At 40.1% G+C, this 20,168-nt stretch overlaps 1 protein-coding gene and 1 non-coding gene across 2 annotated transcripts in view; one reads left to right on the top strand and one right to left on the bottom strand.

The window, feature by feature from the left end:
* Positions 1-2,047: 2,047 nt before the first annotated feature.
* Saxo1 (stabilizer of axonemal microtubules 1) overlaps positions 2,048-20,168 on the bottom strand; it is a 90,844-nt gene continuing 72,723 nt past the window's right edge. The window contains exons 3-4 of the mRNA XM_070005296.1: positions 13,851-14,053; positions 2,048-3,430 (exon numbers count right to left, since the gene is read on the bottom strand). Of these exons, the coding sequence (XP_069861397.1) occupies positions 2,427-3,430; positions 13,851-14,053 (1,207 nt within the window). The 3' untranslated portion in view covers positions 2,048-2,426. The remainder of the gene's footprint in view (positions 3,431-13,850; positions 14,054-20,168) is intronic.
* On the top strand, positions 5,992-6,063 carry Trnaa-ugc (transfer RNA alanine (anticodon UGC)). Its single transcript has one exon. It is a non-coding gene; the product is annotated as a tRNA-Ala (tRNA).

A 20,168-nucleotide genomic window follows, 5' to 3' on the forward strand; every position in this document is an offset into this window, starting at 1 on the left:
TATTTGATTATGTCTCTGGGGAAGTAATACTAAGAAGGTTGGAGGAATGGAAACAGATTGCTACATTTATGTAAGCATTTTAGAATGATTTGGCTTTTCAAACGAAGTCTATTATTTCATTGATTTGTTAAAAAAAAAAAAAAAAAAAAAAAAAAGAGATGATGAAATGAAAGAAGCTACCCACCACTGACAAAAACCTGAGGAAAACTCCAAGGAAGAAGGAGAGTCATCATGGTGGGGAGCACAGTGTAAAACATAGGGGAAAACACCAGGAAATAGAGCAAGAGAAAAAAAGAGGAAGAGTCTGGGGAAAAAAATACCTTCAAGGACACAGTCCCAGTGACCTACCTTCTCCAACTAGGCCCAGCCTTCTCAAATTCCATCCTCCAAATATCCCATTTCGCCATGAATGCTTCAATAGATTGATAAAAGCAGAGCCTTCATTATCCAATCACCTCCTAGAGGTGACCTCTGACCACTGCTGCACTGCAAATCCTGCTTTCATGGTCTTTTGGAAGCCATTTTAGGTCCAAACCATAGTATTTCTCCATTCACTTAGTGGATTCCAGTAAGCTAAAGTTTATGATTTGATGCAATTTATGGATGTAATGTGTGGACAATGATGAAAAGCATCTAAAGTGTGGAAAAAATAGATCAAGAGTCAGAAGACCTGGACTCCAGTTCTGACCTTGACTTTGAGTAATATGCTTAACTGCTCTGGGCCTTTCTATCCTTAACAGCAGATATCCCAGGTCCCATAGTAACAAGAGGACTGGATGATGTAGAGTCTGCCTGAATGATGCTAAAGACACAAGGATTGGGACTTACACAGTCTAGTTCATGTATGAGAGCCATGGAAAAGCTAAACCCTAGGCAAACAAGACACAAGTTCCTCACATGAGAACCAGACCCTGGGGACTTGGAATGTGGTAGAGTAGTAGTGGTACAGTGCTTGCCTAGAATACATGAAGCCCTGGGTTCAATTCCTCAGCACCACATAAACAGAAAAAGCTGGAAGTGGCCCTGTAGCTCAAGTGGTAAAGTGCTAGCAAAAGAGCAAAAGAAGCTCAGGTACAGTGCCCAGGCCCCAAAACTGGCCAGAGAGACAGACAGACAGACAGACAGACAGAGACAGAGACAGAGAGACAGAGAGAACCAGACCCTGGTCCTAAGCCCAAATCTCTAGACTTGATCTGAAATCTCCTCCACCCTATCCCCAAGTTCTCTAAGACTATACACATGCTTAAAGATTCTGCAACTTGAAAGAGAAGCTAAGGTGCCAGGTCTCAATCTGTGGCCCTTTAAGCTGTGTGCTGGGTTATCAGTCTCTTTCTGTCTATATGAAACTTATCCAGATCAATCACTAAGCTCAACTGACGTCCCCCACACATAAATGCTCTCTTAAACAAAATGTCTTTCTTCAATTTTGTCCAGTTAAATGACTCTAAATTACATCACCTTGGAATAAAATTTGGTAAGCCGTAGGCCCAAGACAGAAATCTCCAGGACAGGAGCTAGATCATCTCTATGGAAAGTTTTGTCACAGATTTGGTTACTACTGTCATTGTAGGCCAAGCAGGCCCAAATTCCCAGAAATCTGCACAGCTTGAAAAAATTTGTTCCAGAGCCTATAGCTTCTGTCCACAGCTGTAGAGCCAGTTCTCAACTGCCTGGTTGTTAAGGCTTTCTCCCTGCCTCACAACCCAATCTCCCAGGAATGGAGCCTGCTCTCGTTTGGAGAAGTACAGGGATCTGGCAAGCCACGCATCTCTGAGATGCCACAAAGCCCTTTCCTCTCCTCTTTTTACCCCTGACTGAAGAGACCCGGGCCCCATCAGAAAGAGCTATTCTGACTAACAGGTCATGCAGTAAAGAAGTAGAAATACGCTGCAAGAAGCATCTCTGAAACAACACTCTAGGCCCGAGCTCAAAACCTCCACTAGTACATAGAGTTTAATATGAAATTTCTTCAAGGGTCCTAAGCAACACAGATTGCAAAGAGCACATGACAGTGAACATATAGAGCTGTACATTCAATCCCCCCAAAATCAAATTTATTTTTTGACACTTCACATTTGTCGTTATTATGTAATTCATACAATGATTAAACTAATAAAATACATCTGGATCACAAAAAAGAAAACTGAAACCAGCTTTGAGTCTATGAGCACAAGGTAAGGTAAGGGACCTGAGGGGGGTTGGGGGGAAGGGAGCTAAGGGGAGACAGTAGAGGGGCAGTTAAGGGAAGTTAATCAGCCCATGATCGGATGCCATTTTCCTTGAGTCACATGAATCTCCTTTTATTCAAATATCCTGGAATTGGCGATTAACTTTTTTTTTTTCATTTTGGGGAATTCTTTTTTGTCCAATGAATAACTTTCGATCTTTTTTAAAGTATTGTGTAATTTTAAAATACTTTTTCAAAGTCAGGCTGACACTGCCAACTCCCTCTCCTTAGGTTTTTCCATCTCACTCATGGAGAGCTGGCTGTTCCTTGGAGATCCTGTTACGGAAGATGGTCTATATATCTTGTGCCCCGCAGCATCCACTTCCTCAAAGACATAGCCAGGGGGGTTAGGGTAGGAAGCCAGGCACCTGCCCATTTCCTTGGGAGTAAAGCTGATAGAGTAGGTGGTCTGGCCCTCCACAGGGATATTTACTTGAGGTCCAGACGAGGCAGGCTTAAAGCTTTTGGTATTCGTAGGTGGGTGAGGTACATAGTGGGCCCGTGCGGTGGTCAGGCAGTCCAAAGGTTCAGCAGGAAGGGCCAGATGGTGAGTGGGCCTGATTGACTCTGCCCGAACATTGGTCCACTGCTTGTAGTCATCCTTAGTGGTGGTGGAGCCCTCGAAGCGGCAGCTCTTCTTAATCGGGGCTGCTGGTCGGCAGGGCTGGGCAGGGGCACCCTTAGGGTATGTGTAATGGGCTTGCACAGTTGTCAGAAAATCCATCTTCTCTTCAGGAGGGACATAGTTGGCGGGAGATTTGGAGAATACTTGAGGCGTTGGCCAAGCTTGGTACTTGTCTTGGAATTCAGTGGTGTTAGCAAAAGGTGTGTCTGGCCCAGCGGTCCTGCCTGGTGGTTTCAGGCTCTTGGCAGGCTTCCCTACCAGGCCCCGGAAATACTCTTTGTGGGTAGTGAGGCTCTCAAAGGGGATGTCGCAGGGTTTAAATCTTTTAGGCTCATAAACAAAGCGCTTCTCCATAGGGTGGGGCACATAGTTCATCTTGTAGTTAGTCAGATCCTCCAATGGGATGTTACAGAGATTTGGTATAGGGGGAGGTTTACAGCTCTTGGTACTCACAAAGCCCTTGGTGAGGTAGTCATCTTGGTGAGTGGTTCTATTATCAAACTTGGTGGATGCTGGCCGGTAGCTGTGTGGTGGACGAAGTAGCTCTCGTTTTGGTTGGTTCCAAGATAAATAATCAGCTGAAATTAAAGCAGAAGAGATCATGATAATAATGATAATCCAAGTATTTACAAAAGGAGAACTCCAATAGTGTAATTCCTTAAAAAGACAAAGTTCAAAGCCCAACGAAATAAGCACTTAGAAACCAGTACTTGCAAGGGATGGAGCAGGCTAAGAAGAGGGGGAGATGAATAGAGAGAAGGAGAGAGAATGCAAGCCAAGAATCCAATGTATATACTACAAAAGTAAGAAAAGTAAGGGAAGCCAAGACTGGTGGCTCACACCTCGCTACTCAGAATGCTGGGATCTGAGGATTGTGGTTTCAAGCCAGCTGACGCAGGAAAGTCTGTGAGACTCTTATCTTCAATTAATCACATAAAAAGCCAGAAGTGACACTGTGACTCAAGTGTGCTAGTCTTGAGCAAAAGGAGCTCAGAAAGAGTGCTCAGGCCCAAAGTTTAAACCCCAGGGCTGGCAAAAAAAAGAAAAGTAAGGGAAGGGGTGAGTTGGGAAGGATTGGTGAAAATGTTGAAAGGGGCTAACATTGATCATGTGATAATGTGATACACTGTATTCACAAACTGCTTTGTTAAATAGAAAAAATAAAGTAAAATAATGGGGAAAATAAAACAGTGGGAAAAATATATACAGAATGACTTTCAAAAAGAGAACTACGAAGTTAAAAAAGGAAAATGTGTGTATAAGAGAGAGATAGAAAGGAGGAGAATGGAATTTTATTTATCCATTAAGAACAATACTATGTCATTTACAGAAACATAGTCCTGGAAAAATTATATTGAGTGGAGTAAGATAAACTCAGAGAGACAAAGGGTGCATATTTTTCTCATATGTGGAAGTTAGATCTAAAATATATACTTATATGAAAACACATACAGAGCCATATGCATATGTAAATGATCGAACTGACTAAACTATGTATATGCAGGGGTGGATTTCTATTCCGTAATCCCTTTAAATAATTAACTTATAGTTTAACAAAACAGTGTCAGGAAGCTGCAAGGTGTGGGAGTGGGGGGTGGTTCCAGGTAGGGATGAATAAATGGAGAGAGAAATGAATGGTACTCAATGTACTATGTGAAAATGGAGCTAGGAAATGAGATGATGAGCAGGATTGGGATAAATGGAGGTGGGGGAGGAGAATGATGGGATGAGTGACATTTTTCAAGATGTTTAAAACTCATGAGTTGACATGTTGAATTGAAATCCCTTTGTATGACTATTTAAAGAAAATAAATAAATTTAAAAATATACAAATGTATTATTCAGTCTCCATCTTTGTATATTTTCTATATTTCTTGCTGTTGGTTTCCTTCCATTATGATCTGTAAGATGAAAAAATCTATTTCATTGTTTTGTATTTGTTAAGACTTGCTTTATGACTCAAAATGATCTATTTTTGAGAGTTACATAAGCTTCTGAAAAGAATATATATTCTGCAGCTGTTGGAATACTCTGTAGATTTCTGTTAAATCCATTTGATCTGTGGGATAGTTTAACTCTGAAGTTTCTTTATCTCTGTTTGGCCTGTATAACCTATCTTTTGGTGAAAGTGGGGTATTGAAACCACCAAATGTTATTTTATTGGGACTTACCTATTCCTTTATATCATATTTTTATTTTTAGATATTATATCTAGGTCTATGATCCTTTTAAATGCTTTATTTTAAATACTTTTACTTTACTTTTGCAGTACTAGACATCAAACCCCAAGTTCCTTGCATGCTGGGTAAGCACTGTACCAGAGCCATAGCCATAGCCCTTCACCATTTTTTTTTCATATGGTGTAATGGTTGAACCTCATTTTGCAAACAGATATCCAATTGTCCCAGAACCAAGTCTCAACAAGATAACTTCTCTCACACTGAAATGCCTAGGAACTTTTTAAACAATTAGTTGGCAATAAATAAACCTGAGGTTTAATCCCTGTAGTCATAATTTTCTGGATTATTGTTGCACCATTTTGGTATCAGCACCACACTGTCTTAAAACTATACTACTATACTATAAAATGATTTATAGTATAAATAATATGAACCGCTTAATAATATGGATTTTTCCTTAATGGCAATATTTTATATATCAATAAATGATTCATAAATTGTTTGCTTTAAAAGATATGAATAGGGCTGGGAAGGTGGCCCTTGCATGCCTTGCATGCATGAGGCCCTGGTTTCGATTCCTCAGCACCACATGAGCAAAAAGAAAAAAGCCAGAAGTGGTGCTGTGGCTTAAGTGGTAGAGCACTAGCCTTGAGCTGAAGAGCTGAGGGACAGTGCCCAGACCCAGAGTTCAGGCCCCACGACCGGACCCAAAAAAAAAAGATATGAATATAATGAAGGAGCATTTTCTTCCCACAATAATTAATATCAGGTTATATTTATTATATTTCTAGCAATTTGGGCTCACCCTTCACTTTGGAGTTTGACTATACACTAATAAGTCATTACCTTATTTTTAGATGGATAGCTATAAATTTTATAGTGATTAGCTATAAATGCCCAACTCCTCAAAGCTCTTGATAATATTGTTTAGTCTATAATTATAAAACATAGGGTTTAGAGGTGGGAAGGTAGCTCAGTGGTAGAGTGCTTGCCTTGCATGCATAAGGCCCTGGGTTCGATTCCCAGCACCACATAAGCAAAAAAAAAGAAAAAAAGCTGGAGTGGCGCTGTGGCTCAAGTGGTAGAGCGCTAGCCTTGAGCTGAAGAGCTGAGGGACAGCGCCCAGGCCCTGAGTTCAAGCCCCACTACCAGACCCAAAAACAAAAAAAAAAAAAAAAAAAGAAGAGTGTTCATATAGTATGATTTTGAGACTGAGTCCAAAATATAATCATCAGTGTGATGAATTCTACTTCAAAAAATGTAGCAGATAAGTAGTAATACAAGTGGATCAATGGGAAATCTATAAAGCCTTATGGTTCAGAAATTATAGAAATCAGGGCAAGAGAAGGTAAGATAGAGCATTTCAGGATAGTATAGGGCATTTATCTATGGTAATTCTTTATTATCTGCATTTTTTTTTTTTTTGCTGGTCCTAGAGCTTGACCTCAGAGCTTGAGTGCTGTCCTTGATCTTCCTTTGCTCAGACTAGTGCTCTGCTACTTGAACCACAGCACCACTTCCAGCTTTTTCTTAGTAGTTTATTGGAGCTAAGAGTCTAATGGACTTTAGCATAACTTTTATAGTACAGTTTTAACATCAGAAAGTACTCTTCCAGTTTGCTTTTATGTTTCTAAGAATATTTATTCTGGTTTATTTGAATTTCATGCATAAAATTTGATATTGCTTTAAAGTTTTTCTTTTTTTATTAGAAAATACTCCTGATCTTTTTATAAGAATTTCATATATAGAATGCAATGATTTCTAGGCACTATAATTCTAGCTGCTCAAGAGTTTGAGATCTGAGGATCACAGTTTGAAGCCAGCCCATGCAGGAAAGACTATGAGACTCATGTTCAATTAAGCATCAAAAAGCCAGAAGTAAAGCTATGCCTCAAGTGGTAGAGAGACAGCCCTGAACTAAAAAAGCTCTGAGTTCAAGCCCCAGTATTGGTACATGTACGACAAAAAAAAAAAGACTACAATGATCTATAGATCATTTCAGTAATTCTTCCTTAAGCATTGAAACTTCTAATCCATAAACAGAAACTAAATTTATGTAGATTTTACTTAGGTGCTTTCTATGCATTAAATTTTTTTGCATTAAGTTTTACATTAATTCCAAAGTTTCCATTTGGTTTTTTATGATATTGCTTTATTAATATTCTCTGTTTAATGAGCAGTTATTGAGATATTTTCCTTCAATGCTTTAAATATGATTTACTGCTACTTTTTAATATCTTTGTAATTGCAACTTGTCTGATAGGTCCAATATCTGGATGTTCTGAGAGACACAGTATGTAGCACATACACAGGTACCACACTTTCCTCTTTTCTATTTCTGCTGCATATTTTTTTAAAGACAGATATGTTAGATAATATGCTCAACAACTCTGAATTCTAACCCTTCCATTGGGAGTTCTTATTTTTGCTGTTTAGTGAAATACTTGAACTAATTCTATAATCTTATCACTGATATTGTGTGTATGTGCACACATGCGCACGTGTGCACATATATGCCAATCCTAGAGCTTGAACTTGAGGCCTGGGTACTGTCCCTTAGCTTTTTGCTCGTGACTAGCACTCTATCACTTGAGCCACAGCTCCAAATCCAGCTTTTTTAGAGGTTAGAGCTAAGTGTTTCAAGAACTTTTCTACCCTGGATGGCTTCAGACCACAATCCCCAGACCTCAGCTTCCTGAGTAGTCATGAGCCACGGGTGCTTAGCTTAAGACACTGATAGTTTTGCTCATTTTTCTCTTCCTAATTAGGCTTCCAAGTTAGGCTTCCCCCTGTGTAAATGTAGCCTAGTGGTCATTTGAATTGCTAATGAATTTGTATGTAAGTTAGGAAACATAGTCAAAGACCAAAAGGTCTTTGCTGAAATTTCATGCCTCCTCTACATAGGTACTAGGTCTCCTATTTTTACCAGGGAGGTGACATAGATAGGATCCTCTGATCTCTTGAGCTCATGCGCAGCATTGCCCAGGTGCACAGCCTTTACAGAACCATCAAGAGATGTATGAATTTATCAAGGCCTACTCTCTCTATCTCATTCTCTGGATCTCCCTGCTAAAGGTCTAGCATCTCTAATGACCTATGTCTTGCCTCAATTAGTATTGCAAACATCAAACTAGTTGTTGAAGTTAACTTCTTTGATTTTTTTCTCACTGGGATCATTGCTGGTTATTTTTTAATCAAAATCCTTTGTAATGCACTTTATTTAAAATCAATTAAGACTCCACTAGCATAAGAGCTTCTTTCCTTCACAGTCTAGACTTACTGAGCAGAACTGCCACAAAGAATGGGAGGAGAATGGGATGATGGAAGCAGCTCCATGACAAATCACCACTATTCATAACTAAGATTCCATTTCTGTATCTTGTGTTCATACTCTCAATTTGTAATATACCACTGTTTGATTTCCAGAGCTGTGCAATGGTTGGGTTTTACCATATTATCTAATCTTACTGTTATTTTTGGAGGGGTGGGATTTTCTAAGCTTCTGCCATTTCAGAACCCTTGACATTCCCATCCCTACACACACTCTCAAATTTGTTTTAGGCTAGTAATACCACCAACTATTTATTTTAAATAGGCTATATTTCAAAGAAAGTCTAAATCCTCCAGGGTGTGGTGGCGAATGCCTATAATTCCAACACTTGGGAGGCTGAGGCAGGCATATCACAACTTTAAAGCATGCCTGGGAAATGTATTAAGGCTTTCTCTCAAAAGAAAAAAAAAGATACAGAGAAAATTGAAAGGAAAGCAAAAGAAAGAAAAGAAGAGAAGAAAATCTAATCTTTCTCCAAGGGTCATTAATGAGTCTGTCAACATCTTGAAAACATTAAGGGCCTTAGAAGGAACCATCTTACTGAATATAAACCATATGTCTCACACCCCAAAACTTCAGGCCTGCCTGAAATCAGGGCATCTACCTGTAGGTACCTACATACTGCCTCAAGATACTTAAGGGTGGGCAGAATAGGGCTTTTCTGGCCCTCTTCTGTGATGGATGAAGTGTTAAGAAAACAGGGTCCTAAGCTCAAAGTTGCCTCATGTGATTTCTGCTACCCAACAATATAGTTGAAACCACATTATTATTCAACCTCCTGACTTCCTCCACCCAGCATTTATTACAAGAAAACCTCCACAAGGCCTAGAAAAACCTCAGAATTCCACATGACAAACTATTCACACACCAGTAAAGCCCTTCAGGGCCACAGTGTCATGTGGGTAATTGGCAAGAACCTCTTTAAAAGGGATTCCATTCAATAATGGGTCTTTTAAAAAAAACTTAGCTAAACCTAAAGCTGAGCATCAAGTAATTACACTCTCAATTTTTCCAATTGCACAGTGTTTGGGAAATGTCACAAATTACAACCAAATGCTGCTGAAACATACTTTATTGGTGGTTTTAGGGACCCCAGTAAAGGTGCTGACCATGAGTAGAAAGGGAAACATTTAAATATTTTTTCTCACAGAACTTATAATGGAAACAGAACATAGATAGATAGATAGATAGATAGATAGATAGATAGATAGATAGATAGATAGATAGATAGATAGATAGATAGATAGATAGATAGATAGATAGATAGATAGATAGATAGATAGATAGGTAGATAGGTAGATAGGTAGATAGATAGATAGATAGATAGATAGATAGATAGATAGATAGATAGATAGATAGATAGATAGATAGATAGATAGATAGATAGATAGATAGATAGCACTCCTTGCAATATATATATTTAATTATCTTGGCCTTTGATTTCTTTTTTTCTTTGTAAAGAGAATCAAAGTATAACTATAATATGTGAAGATTGCTATGGAAAACTTACTCAAGCAGCAAGTTTTTGCAAGAGTTAAGACATCCAACAGGTGATATAAGAAAAGATCAGGCAGGTTAGGCAAGGGTATATGCCCTTCATGCATGCATGAAGTGGTTCAGGACTGACCAAAGGGAAGAGCGAAGGTCACAGACTTTCCCCAAACCTCACTCCTGCTACAGATCATGTAGCACTGGTAAGGATTTCTGTATATCTATTCCCAAATTCAGTCACCCAGGGACCTTCTAAACAATAGTTCATTTCTTTCTTTACTTGACACCTTTACTGTTCCTTTCCCTGCGCTATACATACTGAGAAGACAAATACTTGGTAGTTAAAGCTAAGTTTTAGAAGCAATGATATTATTGGCAAGCAAGGAACAAACTGCTCTCATCTAAAAGACCTCGAAACTTCACAAGATGAAAATCCCCTAGTTTTGTCCTCATGAATGTACAGAGAACCAAACCCTCTTCATCTACACATGCCTGGTCATAAGCAGTCCAGGTGATGTTTCATATTTATTCCATTCAAAGGTAAACGGTTCATAGGTATATGAAGCTTAAGTAAAAGGTGGATAAGACCAGATTTTCTTTAACTTGAACACTACAGATCTATCAGCCATGGTTTAATTTTAGCCATAAAATATTACTCTGTCATTTGCAGAGAGCAATTTGAGATGTAAGTGGATGGATACAAGGAAGGAATATGAAAGCTAGAGACAGACAAGATGAAAAAGCCTGAGCCATGGATCAGGTTCTTTTGTTTTGTTTGTTTTGTTTTGTTTTTTGAGGATGAATAGTTTGCTGTAGAGTAGTAAAGGCTTTTTTTAGAAATCACTCCATTATATTTACTCCATCTTTGCTAACTCTTTTGTTGGTGGTGGTGGTCGTGGTAATTGAACTCTGGGTCTGTGCGCTGTCCCTCAGCTCTTCAGCTCAAGGCTAGTGCTCTACCACTTGAGCCACAGCACCACTTCCAGTTTTCTGGTGGTTAATTGGAGATAAGAGTCTCACGGACTTTCCTGCCCAGGTTGGCTTTGAACCATGATACTCAGCCTCCTGAATAGCTAGGATTACAGGCACCAACCACCAGCGCCAGGCTCTTTACTAACTCTTAAAGCAAGCAAGGATCCATTTTCATTCCCAGATCTCTCCCTGTATCTACCATAAAGGTAGGGAAGAGGGAGCTGAGCTGAGCAGGGAGCTGCTCTGAAGAGCCTCTAACTGCAAACCTTCTACACCAGGGAGGTGGGCACACACAGATGGTACAGACAAAATGAGAGCTTGAAGCTAGACATGTCCTCCTTGTCCTCCCCCTTCGAAGTAAGCACTTGCTCCAGTTTCACTCCCCTGGCTCACCTTCTTAGTATCTATGGTACCCCATTTCTGTCTTCCTGTAAACACTGGATTAAAATAAAAGAAGAGCTGGTTCTATAGAAGAAAATGACATCCCACCCTGCACTTCTATTTACTCTTTTTGTAAAGCACTACCACAGTGGCTTCCTGGGATGGGGTGAGGAATAGTATTGACAAGAAAATAATAGATCCCTGCTTTCCTTAGAGTTTATAGCCTGGCCAAAGAGACAAATATTAACTAGACAACTACATGGAGAGTTAGTAACCAAGGGAAGGAAAGGGGGCCTCAGCCCTTCCCATGTGGCATGGGAGAAGGTCTGGGAAGGATAAGCACAGCACAGAGAAAACTGGAGGTTTCTGTACAGAAGAAATCATGCATTCTACATGCCTTGTGGAAAAGGAGGCCAAAAGAAGGTCCTGAGGCTAGTGCAGAAGGCTCAGGAAACAAGAGCCACACCTACAAAGCCACGTGAGATTTTATTCTAAGAATCAAGTTGATTATTTGACCAGTCTTAAGTAGAAAAGACATCAAATTAGGTAGGTACCCTTTAAAAAAAAAACTCCCTGTGCCTTTTTCAGAAATGGGCAAGAGATGTTCAGATTAAAGCATACTCTAGGTCACAAACATGGAAAGGAACAGAAGGACAGAAAGTAGTATGCTTCCATACTGGTAAGAGATGGACAGCAATGACAAAACAGGGAACAGGCTGCTTGGGGAAGAACAGCCACATGAGCTGATAATGGGAAAGAAGGGAAAGGCATTGATGGACCAGAGGTCCAGCAAAACCAAGGACTTCATGGTGGGAATAAACAAGAGAATGAGCCAGGACAGGAGGCTGAAGACTTCACAGGAAAGGGATGTTAGAATGTGACTTTCATAGAGAACTGAAAGGAGATCCCAAAGATGAGGCCAAGCTGCTCAAGAGGCCCAGGCCACCCCTGCCCTAAGTCAATTCCTAGGAAAAACCAGATAAGTTCAAGTACATGAGGGGTCCTCTAGAATGACAGGTACAGAGCCCCTTTAGGAAACTCTCCCTTCACTCCAGCCTCCATCTTCACTACCACATGCAGTCTAAAGGTGTAGCTTGCTCAATGAAGGCAACCCTTACCACAGTCCTTTAGCAGTCACAACATTTTGTATGAACTCTTGAGCTGATCTTCCTAAGGTGACTGTGCATTATAAGCAGGAAAATACTCCTTACGAACCTGATCCTCTCTTCCCTGGTAGCTGTGCCCTACTGAGTAACTACTACTGTTTGCCCAACCCACAGGACTAGCAATATACTAGACTACAGGGTCAGTGGCAGGTCTGTTTTCTTCCTTCCCAGTTCCTAGGCCCATGCCTGGTATGTAACATATACACAGTAAAATATGCATTGTATATTTCCAAAAAAATAGAAGAAAAGATTTTGAATGTTTTCTCCACACAAAAAGATAAATATTTGGTAGATATAATAACCTGATTCAAACATTATACTAACATATACATTTATTGAAACATCACATCACACTCTATAAGTTTGTACAATTGTTTTATGTGAATTAAATACTTTTTTTGTATGCTGGTGCTGAGGCTTGAATTCAGAGCCTCATGCTTTTTCCTGGCTTTTTAGTTCAAGGCTGGCACTCTACCATTTGAGTCACATCTCCATAGACATTTATCTGGGCTGACTAATGGAAGGTAAGAGTCTCCCAGACTTTTCTGCCAGGACTGGCTTCAAACTGTGATCCATGGATCCTGAATAGACAGAATTACAGGTAAGCACCACAAATGCCAAGCTAACTACATATTTTTTAAGATTAATCCATTTTGCATCAAGTTCAAAACTGGAAAAAAAAACTAATTCAAAGTGTTAAGAGTCTACATAAATGGGGTTGGAAACACAGCTCAGTGGTAGAGCATTTTCCTAATATACATGAGGCCCTGGGTTCTAGCACCAGTACTGTACAAAAACAAAAAGTCAGCACAGAGATTTCAGTCTGGTTGGGAAGGGTGAATGAAATTGGTAAGAATGTATTTCTTGATCTGGGTGACATTGATATATGTGGGTCCAGTCAAAATTCATTCATTTAGTAATTATGAGGCATATGCTTTTCTGTTTGAATATACACACATACATATATATACATACATGCACACACATATACATGTATATATTACATTTCAGTGCTCTTTTAATGAATAGATGAAACAATCACCAGTGGTAGAATTTAACATTAAATTTGAAGTGCTTCTCCATTGTAGGATTCGAGCAGCAAGCTAAGGAAGAGCTCAGTAAATATTTCTACAAATGGCAAGATATTACATATCCTATGCCCTGCTGGCCATAAGAGTCTCCATCCTGACATAATAATGAATGAATATATGGCTATGCCAATAAAGGCATTCATGAACATTGAACTTTGAGTGTCATGTAATTTTCACACATCCTGAAATAATAAGATTTTGATTTTTTTCAAACATTTTAAAACTTTAAAACCATTCTTAGCTCTTCAGCCATACAAAAATAGACTTCTGGCCAGATTCAATTTGCAGGAAGTGGTTTGCTGTCCCTTGCGCTAAGGGAATGTGCATATAAAATACATTTTCTGGTTTGCCTAAAAAGACTTTTTTACCTCACCCTGTTCTCCTACCTTTATAAGTAGGCAGAGACTCCATTTTTTCAGCACATGGATATTTACTGTCCCGAGGTTTGATGGCATCCACCCTGGATACAGTGTAGGAGTTGAAGTCCTGTTTATACGTCGTGAGCATGTCCATATTTCCTTCGCTTGGAACAAAGGGATCGGGCTGATGGAGTTTCACTGGCACTAATTTGTGAAGCCCAAAATCTCTCCTGCAAGGAAAGTAAGTATGTGCTATTGGGATTCTGTTCTTAGAACAAGGTCATTTGCCATTCAACCTAATTCTATGAGCATTTGCTAAGTTTTCTGCTACTCTCTTCTCCCAACTGCTCTTCTTCTCTATTCCTCATTTTGAAGAAAACCATCACCATTCCCTTCTTCCCCACATCAGACACCCAGATGCCATCCTTGACCCAGAGCCCTATAACCCCAGAGTCTATTATTTATTAGGCACTGTACCTCTTTCCCCCCACTCTCCACCAGCTCCTGTGTTTTTCTTTCCTTGTTGGCTCAGCCTGACCATTTCTTACTTGGATCACGTGACAGGCTACTACCTGAGCTTCCTGCTTCATTCGGGCCCCTTCTACTTCAATTTCCATAGTATAGCGATTAAAGTCTGTAAATTAAATTCAGGTCATTTTTATACCCAAGGTCAGAAAAAAAATCTCAGATAAAGCCTCCCTGTGCTGATTTACAAGCTGTTGTGGATCTAGTGCATGCCTTACTTCTAAATCTTCATCTCCCAGCACCACACCTTGCCTTCCCACACTGAGCACCAGCTATAAGGCATGACAGAAATGGGGCCTCTTCTGTGCCCGCTCTCCCTGCCTGCCTCCTGGCTAAACCCCTTGCTAGGGAGCTGTTGTCTATTTTTCAAGTACTCCCACCTTTCTGTACTCACAAAAGCTTCTGCTAATGTTTACTTCTTTCATCTACTTGACCTACAGAAAACCTAGAAGAAGCAAGACGCATTGTACTTATAATTGGATTTCCTTTGTAAAACTACTTAATAAGGAAAAATATTTAATACTACTAAAAAATAAAAAAGGAAAACTCAGAAGAGGGATAAAAGCGAAGTCATAGACCCCAAGACATCTCTTTGCTATCTAGTATAAGTGATCCCATTATTTCAGGGAGTATGAAAGCAGAAGAATAGAAAAGAAAAGAAATAAATAAATAAAACAAAATGCCTTCTGAATGGCAAGCAGTCTTTTACCAAAGCAGTGCAGCTATAAAAGGCCCAGGTGCTACCTGCCCATCAACAGGAGCCACCCTGGCCATACCAGCTGAGTTGTGCTGTGCTGGCCATGGAGACAATCTCAGCTGCCCACTTCATGCTAACAGTTCCCCGACAAGAGCTTCTACTTTACACAACAGGTTTGGGGGGATGGGGTTTTAGCCTGGAACCCATTTATCCAACTGGGGAAAGTAGATTTTCCCTAAATAGTGCTCGCCAGACAGACTCACCAAGTCAAGGGGAAGGTTTCCGGACAGGAAAACATTAGGCCCAAACACCAATAAAACCTACTTCCCGGTCAAAATCTGGAGCAGCATTACCAAGCCATGCTTGACTAGCAAAGGTAACACACACTCTGCTGTAACCTGTCTTGCATGAATTATACACCAGGTTGTCAATAAACCCTAACCGGGTCCTGAAAATGCTTGGTGGAATGAAAGGAGGGAGTTAGGAAGCAGGAGAATTAGTCTCTCCAGGGCCCAAAGGGGAAATGCGAGTTGCTTCAGTTGAACTCCCACAACACCCCTAGGAAAGCTCTTAAAATATATCTTAGTGGCAGGCATAGGGCCTGCAGCCCATCCCAGAGCTGTCTTTGTAGACAATCAGAAAAAGAGAAATGAAATGACCTAAAGTAGTTGGCAGATGACAGACAGTGTATACTGAAGCTTATGGAGGGTTACCCCCACACTTAGACCTTCTTAATGAACAAACACTTCACTGTGGTGACTCTTCAGTATGGAATCAATTGTGGCAGGGAGATAAATGGAAATGTCTGGTGTCTGAAAAATATTTACCTGGAAAATAAATTTTGTCTAAAAGTTTTTGTTCTGTAAGGATAAGGGAAGTTAACTTCTTCTCACTCCCAGAAAAAGAAAAATGGGTTTTGAGGCAACAGGAAACCACATAGTCATAAGCACTCATAAACCTATGATGACTACTCAGGCTTTTAGACTTCTTTGCTATTTTTTACTAATACTATTATCATTATTAAGGTGTTGTAAAATGGTTACCATTTCATAAGTCAGGTACTGAGTAAATTTCTTTTTTTAAACAATGTCACCTTTTCCTTTACTTTCCCCAGTTTCTCCTTCCTATCTTGCCCACAAGTTACATGGGTCATTTTCCACATAGTATGTACTGAATAGCATGATAGCCTTTGCACATCTTTCTCCCTTCTTTTCTGCAGCCCCCATTTTTCTATGTCGGTCCATGGTGATTGAACTCAGGGTGAGGACACTGTCCTTGAGCTCTTCTGCTCTACCACTTGAGCAACACTGCCACTTCCAGGTTTTGAGTGGTTAATTAGGGATAAGAGTCTCACAGAAATGTACTCATTATCTTGCCCATGTGATTGTAATCCCTCTGTATGGTATTTTCACAATAAAAAAAAGAACTTTTATTTAAAAAAATTTAAAAAGAGTCTCACAGACTTTCAAACATTAATCTTTAGATCTCAGCCTCCTGAGTAGATTATGGTGTGAGCCACTAATGCCTGGTTCTGTGTCCCCATTTACCTCCCCAAAAGAAGGAATACACAAAGCAAAAACACCACCCACAACAACAATAACAAAAAATCCTCACTAATAACAGTAGCAATAACAAAAACAATCACAAAACAAAATATTATTTTTCATAAAGAAATTTTAAATGTTCAGAGAAGTTACACCTTTACGTTCCTCCCCTAAGGATATCTTCTTTCAGTCTGACTGTATGTGAATGCCTAGAGTCCTGTATAGGACTCAAGTCCAGTTATATTTTAGATCCAGCTTCCACAGATGATAGAAAACATGCACTATTTGTCTCTCTGCCCTCTTCACTTCTAAGGACTATCAGGGACACCAAAACTCAGCAGGAGGGACACCTTCAGAGGGACACCTGAGCTGCCATACTGAGCCTTCTACCCCTAGAACACCAAAGGAATGCTTCCTGGACTTGGGCCTGCCATGCCCAGACTGTGCTCGGGGAGGCCACTGAATCTGCTTCTGCTATGACTTCTACTGAGAAAGTTTTCTCTCAAAGATGCTGCATGAACCTTATTTTTTAGCCTCTGGGCCTTGTGACCACTGGAGCAAGATTAATACACTATTGCTTTCTTCACAGGAAAAAAAGCCAAATCACAAACTATCCCAGTCAGTTTCAAAATAAGAAACATTAACATTCTTGCTCACCACATTCAAGGAATGAAATCTTTCCTTAATCTCCTGTAGTACAAATTCAAGTTCCATTCAATTGTGTATTATTGAATTTACGCATTATCTCTAACCATGGAAGATGATTTATAGGGGAGAAGTTATCTACATTTAAAGGGAGGAAATCTCTTAAATTTGAAGTTTGACTCATTTATACACTACGCAAAAATAATTACTGTGGCTTTAGAGTGAATTATTTCCCTCATTAGGTTTTTTTTTTTTTGGTGGGGGGGGTCCGGTCGTGGGGCCTGAACTCTGGGCCTGGGTGCTGTCCCTCAGCTCTTCAGCTCAGGGCTAGCGCTCTACCACTTGAGCCATAGCACCACTTCCGGCTTTTTTCTTTTTGCTTATGGGGTGCTGGGGAACCGAACCCAGGGCCTCACCCATGCAAGGCGAGTGCTCTACCACTGAGCCACCTTCCCAGGCCCCCTCAGGTTTTTATGTTGAGAACATTCATTGAAACCTGATATTAACCACATCATAATTACATGTCCCAATCAGACAATCTTACAGCCTTAAAGTTTATGAAAAGAAAAGTCTGTATTCTTTTTAGAAACTGCTCATTTACTGGAGACCCCTGGTCCCTTCCTCTTTTCCTGTGTCCATTGCCTAAGGCCTGTGTCCACCATGGCTATGAACAAAGAAAAAATTTGTCAAGCATCTAAGTTTCTTTTAGGTAAACTGCTATAAAAGTTATATAGTACAGAAGGCCAAGAGTTAAACTCAGAGTTAAGTACAGGCTAAAGTGGCCCTGCTGAGAAAGTCATAACAACTTGACCCCAAATCATTTCACAAAGCTAGAGAAGGAGTTAAACAAAATCTCTGACAAAAAAACAGAGGAAATACCATAATAGCTAACTACAGACATGAACCTAGACTGGGAAATGGAGATTTTCACCATGACAAAAGAGTCATGCTTCCAGTTTAATATATACATATTTAGATCAGATAAGTTGATGTTAGGGGAATGAACCCCAAGGTAAGTATTTAAATGGTTTTATTTCTTCCATGCAATTGTTTCTAACATATTTATAAAATGATTTCCTTGTTGCTTTGTATGTCCCTCCCCCACGGTATAACCCCTACTTTCACTGTATTTGATGTTGGTATAATTTGTGGAGGGGAAGGGCAAAAACAAATCGTTTAACTAGGGATACAGGTGGACCCATTGCAACAATGAGATGTACAAGTCGTTATGTCAAAAAATGAACTTTACAACTTTGGTGGGGGAGGATCGGGTGGGGGAGGGGGGAGTATGGGAAGGGATAGGAAAGGGAAACAAAGAGGAGGCAACAATGCTTGATAAGAAATGTACTTGTTATCTTGCCCATGTAATTGTAACTCCTCTGTACGGTATTCTCACAATAAAAAAATACATATTTTTAATATTTTATGATCTCTAAGCAGTTGTACATAGGAGTTGCCATTCACTCAAGCAGTTTATGAATACAGTACATCCTGATCAATGTCACCCCTTTCAACATTCTCACCCAACCCTCCCAACCCACCTCCCTCTTTCCTTACTAATCTTAATTTTAGGTTATATATTGAATTTTTGCAATTGAAGCAGTTTATGTGTACAATTCATCTTGATCTTTGTCATCACCGCGCTTCAACTCACCCCTTCTCTTATATTTCTTATATTTCTGTGGTATAAACAACAAATTCTTGCCTGTGTTCTCCCCCCTCCCCACCTTCATTCTTCTACCCCTATTCCCTTGACCCACCTCTCTCCTCTTGCAAGCACCCATTTCCTAGTACTTCATTGAACTTTGACCTAGTCTTTTTAAAGAATTATACAAATTTCAGAATTTGTTATTATGTCCAAGGAATCAATTATATTAAAAACAGACGTTTTTTACTCAGTCCTGAAGCTTGAACTCTGGGTCTGGGTACTGTCCCTGAGCTCTTCTACTCAGGGCTAGTGCTCTACCACTTTGCGCCACAGCTCTACTTTTGGTTTTCTGGTGGTTTATTGGAGATAAGAGTCTCATGGACTTTCTTGCCCAGGCTGGCTTTGAACTGGATCCTAAGATCTCAGCCTCCTGAAAAGCTAGGATTGCAGGTGTGAGCCACCCAGCAATAGAATCTATTTTTAAAAGAATCCTTCATCTTGCCAAAAAAAAAAACATCTTTCACCCTTACCCTGAATCTCTCCCTTCTCTTGAGAGGAAATAGTCCATGGAGGACCAGCTTCTATTCTGTTTCCTATCTGTCAAAATTTAAATCTCTTTCAGACTCTCCCATCTTGAATGCAAAATAACTAAAATAAGACATAGTCCTTCACTGGACTTCATTCCCTTCCAGTCTCTTCTCCTACTCTCTCTCTTAGAAATCAATGTCCATGGGTGGTCTACTTGCCATCTTCATCTCCTGCCTAGGCCCCAGCCATCAAATCCCATTCTACTTCTTAGTTCTTGTAAGACTTCCAAGTACCATGTTGTTTCCAGAGCCAATCTCTGCTTCTAATCCAGGTCTCGCCAAGTCCTCTTCACAGCATCCATTCTCTCACACATTTTTTCAGGCTCCCTTCCTTGACTTCTGTGATCCCACTCCCTGTGATTTCTCCCTTTTTTATCATAGTCTGCCCTGGGTTGGGGAGGGGGGATGCTATTTTGCAGTTGATTTATTTTATTAGTGCCACGTGTGATTTTCACACTTCCCTAGGTCAAAGGACACATTCTAAGGAAGCCATTATGTCATCCCAGGCAAGTAGGGGAGCCCAACACAAAGTATTGAGAAAGATAGCTTGGGTAAACTGCCCTGATCCTGATGTGACACAGCCCTTCCTCATCATACTGGAACAGGTGCTCCTACCAGCATCTAAGCTACACAATACTGTAAGGCCCACTAGGAAGGCGCCTCCCTCCTCTTGGTCAAGTCTCCCCCAGTACCTGATTT

The sequence above is a fragment of the Dipodomys merriami genome, unplaced genomic scaffold, assembly GCF_024711535.1.
Source record: "Dipodomys merriami isolate MVZ:Mamm:240054 unplaced genomic scaffold, mDipMer1.0.p SCAF_11, whole genome shotgun sequence".
Taxonomy (NCBI): domain Eukaryota; kingdom Metazoa; phylum Chordata; class Mammalia; order Rodentia; family Heteromyidae; genus Dipodomys; species Dipodomys merriami.